The 12,141-nt window shown below is 43.7% G+C and overlaps 1 protein-coding gene across 6 annotated transcripts in view; it reads left to right on the top strand.

Annotated features, from left to right (window-relative positions):
• PIP5K1C (phosphatidylinositol-4-phosphate 5-kinase type 1 gamma) overlaps nt 1–12,141 on the top strand; it is a 501,728-nt gene that overhangs the window by 312,391 nt on the left and 177,196 nt on the right. The window contains exon 16 of one of the 6 annotated variants that reach the window (XM_073594390.1): nt 4,350–4,554. The exons of the other annotated variants lie outside the window; for them this stretch is intronic. Coding sequence (XP_073450491.1) covers nt 4,350–4,359 — 10 coding nt within the window. The 3' untranslated portion in view covers nt 4,360–4,554. Of the gene's footprint in view, nt 1–4,349; nt 4,555–12,141 lie in introns of those variants that run through there. 6 annotated transcript variants of the gene reach the window in all.

The following is a 12,141-nucleotide window of genomic DNA, read 5'->3' on the forward strand; positions in this document are numbered from 1 at the left end:
AAACCTTTATTAGGAAATAAACGGCGGGTGCCCTGAAACTATGATAAACTATAAAAAACAAACTAACTAACCAGTGTCACCCGTAACAGTTATACGGTGATCACTGGTGAAAGGGTTAACTAGGGGGCAATCAGGGGGTTAAAACCTTTAGTAGGTAGTATATGGGGGTTCCTGTCGCTATAAAACGCTGACGGCGAACCTATATACTTACCTCCCTAACTAGCGTCACCCGTGTCACTAATACAGCGATCAGAAAAACGATCGCTTAGTGACACTGGCGATGGGGGGTGATCAAGGGGTTAGCCTTTATTAGGGGGGTACCCTAGACCTAAAGGGGGCTAACCCTAACTGCTCTAACACTTATAACTGTCACAAACTGACACCAATGCAAAAAAAAAACTGCTATTGGTGTCACTGTGACAGGGGGTACAGGGGGGTGATCGGGGGGGTGAAAAGTGTGCCTAGTGTGTTCTACTGACAGTGTAGTGTTTGGTGCACTTACTTGATGTCTTCTCTCCTCGGCGCCGAAACGAAAAGACCGGCTCGAGGAGAGATTACATCACTTCCTCTGCCTCTGTTTACATTACAGAGGCAGAGGAAGGATTTAATTCACCGGGAGTGATCGCGAGGGGGTGGCCACGAATGGATGGCCTCCCCCTCACCTCTGATCGCCCGGGAACAAATGACGGGTACGTGATTCTGCCTGCCCGTGTCATTCTGCTGACGTATATCAGCGTGAGGCGGCCGGCAACTGGTTAATAGCCAGTGGCGACTCTAGCAACAATATATAGGGGGGGAGGCACATAAGATACCACTGTCAAAGCTGGGGGGCACTAATAATTTTCACCGCTAAATCGCACCACTGAAAAAAAAAACGAAATAAGTATATATAAAAAAGATTACAAAATATGAGCGTAATGCGGTATGCAATGATACCTTTTTATTGTACTAACTTAACACTTAGACAAGCTTTCAAGAACTTACCTTTTCCTTTCTTTTTCCTTTCTTGTCTAACAACTTGTTTCCAAACCAGTCCCCCGTGAGCACTGAGCAGGCTACCAGGGACCAACGTTAGGCAAGAGGCTTCACCAAAAAAAAAAGCCATATGACTTCTGGGGACCCAAGATGAGGCTGTAGGCTTCACCAATCACAGAAGGCAAGACTGGGCACACAGCTGTACAGCTCTCTATTCAGCGCCTGTCAGGTAGTGCTCAGCCACAGGACAAGCAGTGAGCCAACTCCAAGCTGTGCATAACCCTTCATCCCCACATACAGTTAGGTCCATATGTTTTTTCTAGACACAGGCACAATTTTAGTTTTTTTCCGGTATTTACCAAAACATATTCAAGCTATAGTTATATAGTTGATATGGGCTGAAAGTGCACACTCTCCAGTTTAACTTGGGGGTATGTACATCCAAATCGGAGAAAGTATTTAGGCATTACAGCTCTTAATAGCCACCCCCCCCCTTTTTCAAGGGACCAAAAGTGTGATATTTGCATTTGGAATCTATTGCTGTGAACCTACATCATGCGTTCAAAGGAGCTGTCCATGCAACTGAAACAGGCCATTGTAAGCCTTCAAAAATGAAACAAATCCATCAGAGAGATAGCAGCAACATTAGGAGTGGCCGAATCAACAGTTTGGTACATTCTGAGGAAAGAAGAATGCACTGGTGAGCTCAGCAACATAAAAAGGCCTGGACGTCCACGCAAGACAACAGTGGTGGATGATCACAGGATACTCTCTATGGTAATGAAAAACCCATTCATAACATCTAGACATGTGAAGGACACTCTCCAGGAGGTGGGCGTATTATTGTCAAAGGCTACAATCAAGAGAAGACTTCACAAGAGCAAATACAGAGGGTTCACCACAAGGTGCAAACCATTCATAAGCCTGAAGAATAGAAATGCCAGATTAGACTTTGCCAAAAAACATCTATAAAAGCCAGATCAGTTCTAGAAAAGCATTCTTTGGACCGATGAAACTAAGATGAATCTGTACCAGAATGACGGGAAGGAAAAAGTGTGGGGAAGACTTGGAAAAGCTTATGATCCAAAGCACACAACGTCCTCTGTAAAACATGGTGGAGCTTGCATTGTGATGGCATGGGCATGCATGGCTTCCAGTGGCACTGGGTCATTGGTGTTTATTAAAGATGTCACAGAAGACAGAAGCAGCCAGAAGAATTCTGCAGTGTTTAGAGATATACTGTCAGCCCAGATTCAGCCAAATGCAGCAAAGTTGATTGGACGGCGCTTCACAGTACAGATGGACAATGATCCAAAACACTCTGCAAAAGCTACCCAGGAGCTTTTGAAGGAAAAGTGGAATATTATGCAATCACCTGATCTCAACCCAATTTGAGCATGCAGTCAATCACCTGATCTCAACCCAATTTGAGCATGCATTTCACTTTCTGAAGGCAAAACTAAAGGCAGAAAGACCCAGAAAGAACAACTGAAGACAGCTGCAGTTAGAGCCTGGCAAAGCACCAGAAAGGAGGAAACCCAGTCTTTGGTAATGTCCATGGGTTCCAGACATCAGGAGATCATTGCCAGTAAAGGATTCTTAACAAAATTTTAAAAATTTACATTTTATGATTATATTCATTTGTCAAATTACATTTGAGCCTTTGAAAATGGGGGGACTGTGTGTAAAAATGGTCGCTGTTCCTAAAATTTGTGTTTTTGATATTTATGTTCAACCCTGTGAATTAAAGCTGAAAGTCTGCACTTCAAATCCATTTGGATTGTTTTGTTTTAATTTTATTCTGGTGGCATACAGAGCCAAAAGTATGAAAATTGTGCCTGTGTCCAAATATATATGGACCTAACTGTACCTAACACAGACAAGAGAGCAGTAACCTGAAGTGCCCATCCCATATCCACACTCCAGGTCTGTGCATATATAAAAAGTGTGTTGTGCTCAATATTTCAGTGTCACAAATTCCACTGATTCACCAAACCATGGTCTAGAGGAGGTGACACAGGGAGATGTGGACACAGTCCTCTGATGCTCAAGAATTGTTCACACTGCTCAACCTCAGTCAACTCCTTCACACTGATGAATTAATTGGTGCTTGGTGTGCAGACAGATATCTCCTGGTCTTAAGGAAGTAAAGGAACTTGTGTTAACATATCTGATCCATATTTCCTTTTCATAAAAGCATAGGTTCTTCTCCCTTACTATACGGCTCCCATAGACAATGCTGCAGCACATGACACCGAGCTTGAACCTGGTATGTAATGATATATTGCGCTATTGGTAAACTCACCTGTGTCGTTTCCTAGGTACACCACGCCTGTTGGCTCCCTGCAGGCACACAGTATGGAGCATATATATTAGGAAACACTGAGCTCCAAATGGTACTAAAATTAAGCATCGGTTTAGACAGAAAAGATATTCTTCTGCGCTGGTGTGGAGGTCCTTAGTGAAAAGTGGTAGTATTTCCTGATGATGTAAATATAAGGTGATCAAGCATGCCCCGCTGCCTAAGCTGACTAGGGGAAGTCAAAGAGGCTATGTATGAAGGAGGAAGGCCCCTGGCCTGATGCAGTAATCAAGATAAAAAAAGTTTGTTCCAAACATATTGGAATATACAAGGAAAATACTACGTGTTCATATAATAATAAGTAAATGACAGTGATCTCATTTGATTAAAATAATATTTGAATTGATGTCCATACAAGGGATAAATAAATGGCTAACGCGTTTCGAGGGGTTTCTCCTTCATCAGAGCCTTAGGCAGCCACAACTGGTCTAATCGATGGCTCAACTAATAATATGCATAAGAATATTAATATTGGTAGGTCCCATACATTATTGTGAACATGAATCAAAACAGCGGAAGAGCCAATGCCGCTGTTTTGATTCATGTTCACAATAATGTATGGGACCTACCAATAATAATATTCCTATGCATATTTTTAGTTGAGCCATTGATTAGTCCATTTCCTATGTGTATTCACACATACATGTGAGGGAGCGTATGTGTATGTCCAGGTGCACTCTTTTTATATATACATGTGTATCATGTGCACACACACTGTGCATGGACGTGTGTAATGTTTATGTGTGTGTGTGTGTGTGTGTATGTGTGTGTATATATATATATATATATATATATATATATATATATATATATATATATATATATTTTTTTTTTTTTTTTTTTATGTCTTTACTTTTTTTTTAGATATCACTATATACATATTATTGATTTCTCATCGACTGAATCTTAATCTTCTATAATCTTTTAGATATATTTTATACTACTGTGGCTGTAACATTTTGATTAGTTTCTGCAATTCTATCTATATCTGTCTGATATCTGTCCTATATAGAGCGCAGTGATGTGGAAAGAAACACTACCACAACAATGGAGAATCCATCTATAAGAATGTACCATTCACCGTGCAATATACCTCTCATCCAGTCGTTTCTCTCTATATAGACATATCGCAACCTATAGACCAGTTGTGGCTGCCTAAGGCTCTGATGAAGAGGAAACCCCTAGAAAACGCGTTAGCCATTTATTTATCCCTTGTATGGACATCAATTCATACTGTTTTTATCAAATGAGATCACTGTCATTTATTTATTCATGAACACTTATTATTTTACTTGTATATACCAACTTGTTTGGAATAAACTTTTTTATCTTGATTAACGCATCAGGCCACGCGCCTTCCTCCTTCCTTTTTAATACTAAAATTAAGCAGCCAGCACTAAAAGTCCAGATACAAAACTCAAATAGAATGTGTAAAATATAGTGCAGAGCTAAAATACAATAAGTGAAAAAACAGAAGAACTAGGGTGCAAACGTAAAAACACTGTTAAATAAACAAAAAAGGCAGCAGATCAAGAAGTCCACCAATAATAGTCCAACTTATAAAACTAAGGTGTTTATTGGTAGTATTAACCACTTTAGCCCTGGACCATTTGGCTGGCAAAAGACCAGAGCACTTTTTGCGATTTGGCACTGCGTCGCTTTAACTGACAATTACACGGTTGTGCGACGTGGCTCCCAAACAAAATTGACGTCTTTTTTTCCCACAAATAGCTTTCTTTTGGTGGTATTTGATCACCTCTGCGGTTTTTATTTTTTGCGCTATAAACAAAAAAATAACGTCAATTTTGAAAAAACGCATTTTTTACTTTTTGCTATAATAAATATCCCCAAAAAATATATAAAAAAACATTTTTTTCCTCAGTTTTCAAATATGTCTTCTACATATTTTTGGTAAAAAAAAATAAATCGCAATAAGCGTTTATTGATTGGTTTGCGCAAAAGTTATAGCGTCTACAAAATAGGGGGTAGTTTTATGGCATTTCTATTAATAATTTTTTTTTACTGGTAATGGCGATCAGCGATTTTTATCATGACTGCGACATTATGGCAGACAAATCGGACACTTTTGGTGCTATTTTGGGACCATTCACATTTATACAGCGATCAGTGTGATTAAAAATGCATTGATTACTGTCTAAATGTGACTGGCAGTGAAGGGGTTAACCACTAGGGGGCGCTGTAGGGGGTTAAGTGTGTCCTAGGGAGTTATTCTAACTGTGGGGGGGATGGGCTATGTGTGACATGACACTGATCACCGCTCACGATCACAGGGAACTGTGATCAGTGTCAGTGTCACTAGGCAGAATGGGGAAATGCTTGTTTACATCAGCATCTCCCTGTTCTTCCTCTCCGTGAGACGATCGCGGGTATCCCCACGGACATAGTCCATGAGACCCGCGATCACACCCACGGAGCTTGCGGCGTGAGCGCACTCGCAAGCTGCTTCTTAAAGGGCAACATACAGGTATGTTAATATGCCTGTACGTGCCCTTCTGCCAACGTATATCGGCGTGAGCCGGTCAGCAAGCGGTTAAAAAAAATATAGTTGTGGCCCTAAGACCGAGACAGATGTGGATCACATAAACATGCGACAAGAGTTGCAACATAAATAGACCTGAGGTGTGGCTTTTGGTCGTCTGGTAGGTAAGCCAAGAAAAGGGGCCATACTCAAGATAAGTAATGAATAATTTTGGAGGAAAGTGTGCTGAGAAATGTTGTAAAAAAGGGGAATGGGAGGGTATCGCGCACTGGAACCGACAGAAAGCAAGGGCGAGCGGCCAGCTTAAATAACCACCGGGCTCCTCCCATAAATTCAGGCCACTATACTGGCCTTCTACTTTATGGTCGTGACGCTAAGACCGAGACAGATGACCTGAGGGGTGGCTTTTGGTCGTCTGGTAGGTAAGCCAAGAGAAGGGGCCAAAAATAAGCAGGTAGGGGATATATCTTTATTGGTTCTAAGCTCAATGAGCAAGCTTGGAGAAGGCTAGGGCCATCTCCACTTGAGGGTTCGGAATATATCTGGCGAAACAGGCGGACTTCCATCTGCCTAAATTCTTGATTACATGGTCTGGTACTCCACACTGAGATGCGGCTGAGGCTGCGCCGATACGGAAGGAATGCGCAGAATACCGCCTGGGGGCTAGGCCAAGTTGAGCAGTAGGACCCTAACATGTTTGATAAACTGACTGCCAATCATGGGGTTGACCGGAAAAGGCAGTAACGGGCTGGAGACTGGCTGGCTGGGTAGGTGAGAGAGAGCAGACGGTGAAAGATGGTTACTGGGCACCAGCGTTGCTGGTCCTGAAGAAGTTATCAACTCTGGGTCCGGTTTGTTGCATTTTGGAGACCGTAAGGTGAAGGACATAATGGTTTGGGAAGCGAGTCAGCAGGTGTCTGTACAGTACTTGACTACTGGTACTAACCAGAGGTGAACTCGCTAGGTCGTAGGAGGCCGTAGAAAGCTAGGTAAATGGCCACCTGGATGACCAGGCTGGGCAAGAGCCCAAAGGGGGAAGGTGTGAAGATTTCGGACATGTCCTTGAAGATAGCGCTTATGATGGGTAAGCGTTTGCCGTTGGTAGCATGCTGCTGCTTCTGAATCCCGCGCAGCAGGGCTTTCACTGTCTGGGCTGTGAACACAGATGGCTGTCTGGAATTCTGTAAGGACAGGAAATGCTGAATACTGGCTAGGTACAGCCTGATAGTGTTATGAGCGAGAGCCAGCTGTGTATGGCAATAAGATATGAAGACTAGGATGTCAGTGACGTTATCTGCTGTGGTTCCGGGACAAGCGGCTAGGAACCTGCAGTAGGTGTTCCAGGCCGTGCGGTAAGCCTTAAGTGTGTTGCTAGTGTTGTTAGACAGCGAGTGGTTGATGAGCCGGATTGCTTTGGCAAGATGTGGCTTCAATCCATTGTTGAGACAAAGGTGGGATAGGAGTGGATGATAGGTGGACTCCGGATACCTGCTGGAAGAATGGGACAAAATTAAAAATGCGGCATTGCACTTGCCAGGGATATGCTCACAGTAAATATTAAATTGGTGATGTAATGATAATTGCACCAGCCTGCGCAGGAAGGACATGACAGGGAGCAATTTGGATCTACCCTTATTAATGATGTCGGCCATAGCCTGGTTGTCTGTGGTGAAGAGTACTTTCTGACCTATCCATGTGTGGCCCCAGACTTGGGCTGCTGCCACGATGGGGTATGGTTCGAACAAAGATGGGGATCAAGCGAAACCAGGAATCAAGCAGATTTCTGGAGGCCAGGGTCAGACGAACCAGTGGTGGCCAAAAATAGCAGCAAAGCCTGTGGAGGCTGTAGCGCCTGTGACTACTTGTGGCGACTGGGCTGATACTGAGGGAATAAACATGGATATGCAGTTCCAGTTGGTGAGGAACTTGTCCCACATAGTTAAGTCCGCTATGGCTGCTGGGTCTAGTCTAAGGACGTGGTCGGGGTCCTGTACTCGGGCGAGAAAGACCAAGAGCCGTGAGATGAATGACCGCCCCTGCGGAATAATCCTCATCGCAAAATTGAGCATGCCTACCAAGGACTGCAGCTGCCTTTTAGTACAGCCCTGTGACCAGGTAAAATCGTGAATGACCAACCTAACACAGGCTAGTTTGTCAGCAGGCAGGCTAGCCTGCCTGTCCAGGACAATGCCCAAGAAGGTGATGGAATGTTCTGGGCCTTCCACTTTGTGTTCGGCTATAGGCACATTGAGATTGTTGAAGACCACGCTTAGCCTGTCTAGGTCTACCGGAGGTATGTCTGCCCAATAAATGAGCAGAAAGTAGTTGAGATAATGGATAACCTTGTGGCACTGGGCCTGGTGTGATAGGATCCAAGTGAGGGACTGGGCGAAAACGTCAAACAGCCACGGCCTGCTTTTAGAGCCAAAGGTCAGCTTGGTGGCAAAATAGTAAGAATCCCTCCACTTCATGCCGTGCCACCGCCAGAGGGATGGTTCGATAGGTAGGAGCTTGAAGGCATCTGCCATTTCCGCTTTGGCTAGCCAGGCATCAGTGCCTATCTTAATGATGGCCTGGATGGCCATATCGACTGACGTATACTTGAGAGAAAATTACTCGGAAGGGATCAGGGAGTTCAAACTAGGGATATGTGAGAAATGAGGCGCAGACAGGTCATAAACTAAGCGGAGTTTATTTGTGAACTTGCCCTTGACAAGCATAATAGGGCTGACTCTCCAAATATGGAAAGGTGACTGTGAGAAGGGGCCGATGATGAACCCTTTATCTAACTCCGTCTGTAAGAGGGTGTCTATGGCCTGAGCATCGATGGCCGCTGACTGTAGGTTCTTGCACTCGTGAGTGGAGAGGGGGTAAGGTGATGAAGCCGGTGTGGAATCCTGACGTGAAGCCATGTAGCAGGAATACTGCCAGTGAAGGGGTGGGGTGTGTGGAGAGTTAGAAGCTCAGCCACAGGACATCCACCCGGCTTAATCTGGATTTGTTAAGCTGCTTCAGACGACAAGTGGACTTTGTGTGAGCCTTGTGGCATGAAGTACAGACGTGTAGTAGGCGGCACTGGCTGAAGGAGCACCCGCCTTGGTTAAAGTTGTTGCATATCGCAGCGCCCCCCACTGAAAAGACTGGTCGTCCCAACTTGTATACCTATTGCTGTTGTGGTGGGCCTAACGGGCCCTGGTTGAAGCTGGAGGTGGAAGGGAAATTGACGGGGTGTCTTGTGGCTGCCTCAGAGCACCAATTTTCTGTGTGGGCGGAAGATTGGCAAATCGCACAGAGTGGGTAACGAAGACCAGCAAAGTGGTGACAGAATAGTTCCGTGTCTGTGCCGCTCCAGTCAGTACTGGTCTAGAACTGGGCGCGTCTTGCTGCTGCTTTGGCTTAGAAGGACCGGTGGTAGTCGTAGAAGGCAAAGCCACCATATTTGTATAGTGTCATGTATAGACATATGTGACAGAAACTAACGCCTGAAGAGTACGTCCAATGACGTATGTTTTTTTTTCTTTTTTTCAATTCCCCCTTTTTGTGCCGTTTGTGTGCGACTGGGCCTGGTGAAGATGCTATCATTGCGTTTTTTTGTTTTTTTCCTGGGAATAAACGTCCAGCCTGAACTCGACCGACCTGACGGAGAAAGACAGAGGAAAATAATGAGTGGCTCGTATGAATGCCACTGGAGATGAGTGGCTGATTAAATGCTACTAAAATGAAGTGTGGCTGTGTGAGTGCCACTGAGTGTGCTTCCAGTGATTTAAGAAGTTATGTTGAGATGTGTTTATGTTGAGCAGTGTTTGCAAGGAGTTTTAGGCTGAGAAGCATGTTTGTGGCGTAGCGGATGGGTAACTGCTGAGATACGAGTACTTGCAGCGACTGCAAGGAGTGTATGCTGAGAAGCCTGTCTGTAGCAAATGCAATGGGTAAATGCTGAGATACGAGTTTTGCAGCGATTGCTGATGCGTTTTCTTGCAATGGTTGCAACAAAGGTAACCTACTGATAGGCGAAAAGAAAAGGATAGCAGAAATAGTATGTGTAGGAATGAACTGTGAAAAATGGCATACGTAACGAATCGTAGATTTGATAAGGAGTGTAACGAGTTGAGTGTGGGAATACTCATGATGCGAACCGCTGTGCCGCCGATGGGACTAGGTTCGGTTTGGAGTGTGATGCATGTAGCTGCTGACACGATCCAAATCAGTCAACACAATGATATGAATAACAAAGGTAGGGTATGGAATGAACCACTACGATCGGTGCGTGGGATGCGAGTGAAGTGAAGCGTTTGTGCCACCAAGGTGACTTAGGCTCAAATCGGTGTGATGTGTATGGCATGAAGTGATATGGACCAGTGAGTGAGACAACGAATCGTTAGTAGGGTATGGGGGTGAGCAGTATGAATCGGTGCGGGGTGTGTCCGATACAGACCAGTTAGCCTAACATCAATAGTATGCAAGCTCTTGGAGGGGATAAGGGACTATATACAATATTTTAGTAATGAAAACGGTATCATTAGCAGTAATCAGCATGGATTCATGAAGAATCGTTCTTGCCAAACCAATCTATTAACCTTCTACCTTACTTTGTAGGCTTTTAAACTAGGTATTGAGGGGGGAGGGGGTCAGAGGGAGCAATAGCCAGCAGTGAGCAAAGGACAGAGGGTAATAGTGGTGTCAGCAGTGATATTACAGCCGTAACATGTAATCCTGGGATAAATGCATGGACAATTCAAAAATGAACCCAGAGGAAACCTAAGGAGAAAATTAATATGCACTCATACAACACTGAGAGGCGTATACACAAATGCTAGGAGCCTATCTAACAAAATGGAGGCACTGGAGCTGCTATTACATGAGGACGATGACGACTCCTTCAGGACCAGATGGCTTACTTTGTGGGAATAACTGAAACTTGGTTTGACAGCTCACACGATTGGCTGGCAAATATATCCAGGGGTATTCCTTGTATCGGAAGGACAGAGAAGGTAGAAGAGGGGGAGGGGTGTGCCTATATGTCAAAAATGATGCAAGAGTGGTAGAGAGGAGAGATATTATGAATGGGATGAGTGGGAGGTGGAATCAGTGTGAGTAGAACTTCAAAGAGGAGAAGTAAATGGGAAATGAATAGTGGGGGTATGTTATAGGCCACCCAACCTGAAGGAGGAGGAGGAGCTGGACCTACTATCACAATTAGAAATGGCAGTGAGACAGTTAAATGTCAATATAATAGGGGACTTAAATTATCCCCATATTGACTGGACAGAGGGGACAGCTCACTTATTATAAAGGCTGTCATTTCATGAATGTTTCACAGGACAACTTCATGTTCTAATTGGAGAATTTTCCAACTACAAAGAATGCCCTACTAGATCTATTAATTACGAACCATCCAAGTCTGATCTCAGATGTGGCAATATGGGACAACTTGGGATCTAGCAATTACAGGATGATCGCATTCAGCGTAAATCATAGGAAAAGGAAGCACGAGGGTAGCACAAAACCACTAAATTTCAAACAAGCCAATTTTTCTGAACTGTGTTCAATACTACAAGGTATCAATTGGGACCAAATCCTAGAAACATTGAACACGGAAAAAAAACATGAATGCTTTAGGAGCATATTAAACAAAGGGATCACACAGTACATTCCACTAGGCAATAAATATAAAAGAGCGAAGGATAAACCCGGGTGGCTAAACCGTAATGTAAGAAGCTTCTTTAACCGCTTCAGCCCCGGAAGAATTTACCCCCTTCCTGACCAGAGCACTTTTTACGATTCGGCACTGCGTTGCTTTAACTGACAATTGTGCGGTCGTGCGACGTTGCACCCAAACAAAATTGACGTCCCTTTTCCCTGCAAATAGAGCTTTCTTTTGGTGGTATTTGATCACCTCTGCGGTTTTTATTTTTTGCGCTATAAACAAAAAAGAGCGACAATTTTGAAAAAACACACATTTTTTTTTAACTTTTTGCTAGAATATATATCCCCCAAAAATATATAAAAAAACATTTTTTTTTCCTCAGTTTAGGCCGATTATGTATTCTACATATTTTTGGTTAAAAAAAATCGCATTAAGTGTATATTGATTGGTTTGCGCAACAGTTATAGCGTCTACAAAATAGGAGATAGTTTTATGGCATTTTTATGACATTTTTTTTTACTAGTAATGGCGGCGATCTGCGATTTTTATTGGGACTGCAACAATATGGCGGACACGTCGGACAATTTTGAAACACATTTTTGGGACCATTGGCATTTATACAGCGATCAGTGCTATAAGATGCATTGATTACTGTAA

The sequence above is a fragment of the Aquarana catesbeiana genome, linkage group LG01, assembly GCF_042186555.1.
Source record: "Aquarana catesbeiana isolate 2022-GZ linkage group LG01, ASM4218655v1, whole genome shotgun sequence".
Lineage (NCBI taxonomy): Eukaryota > Metazoa > Chordata > Amphibia > Anura > Ranidae > Aquarana > Aquarana catesbeiana.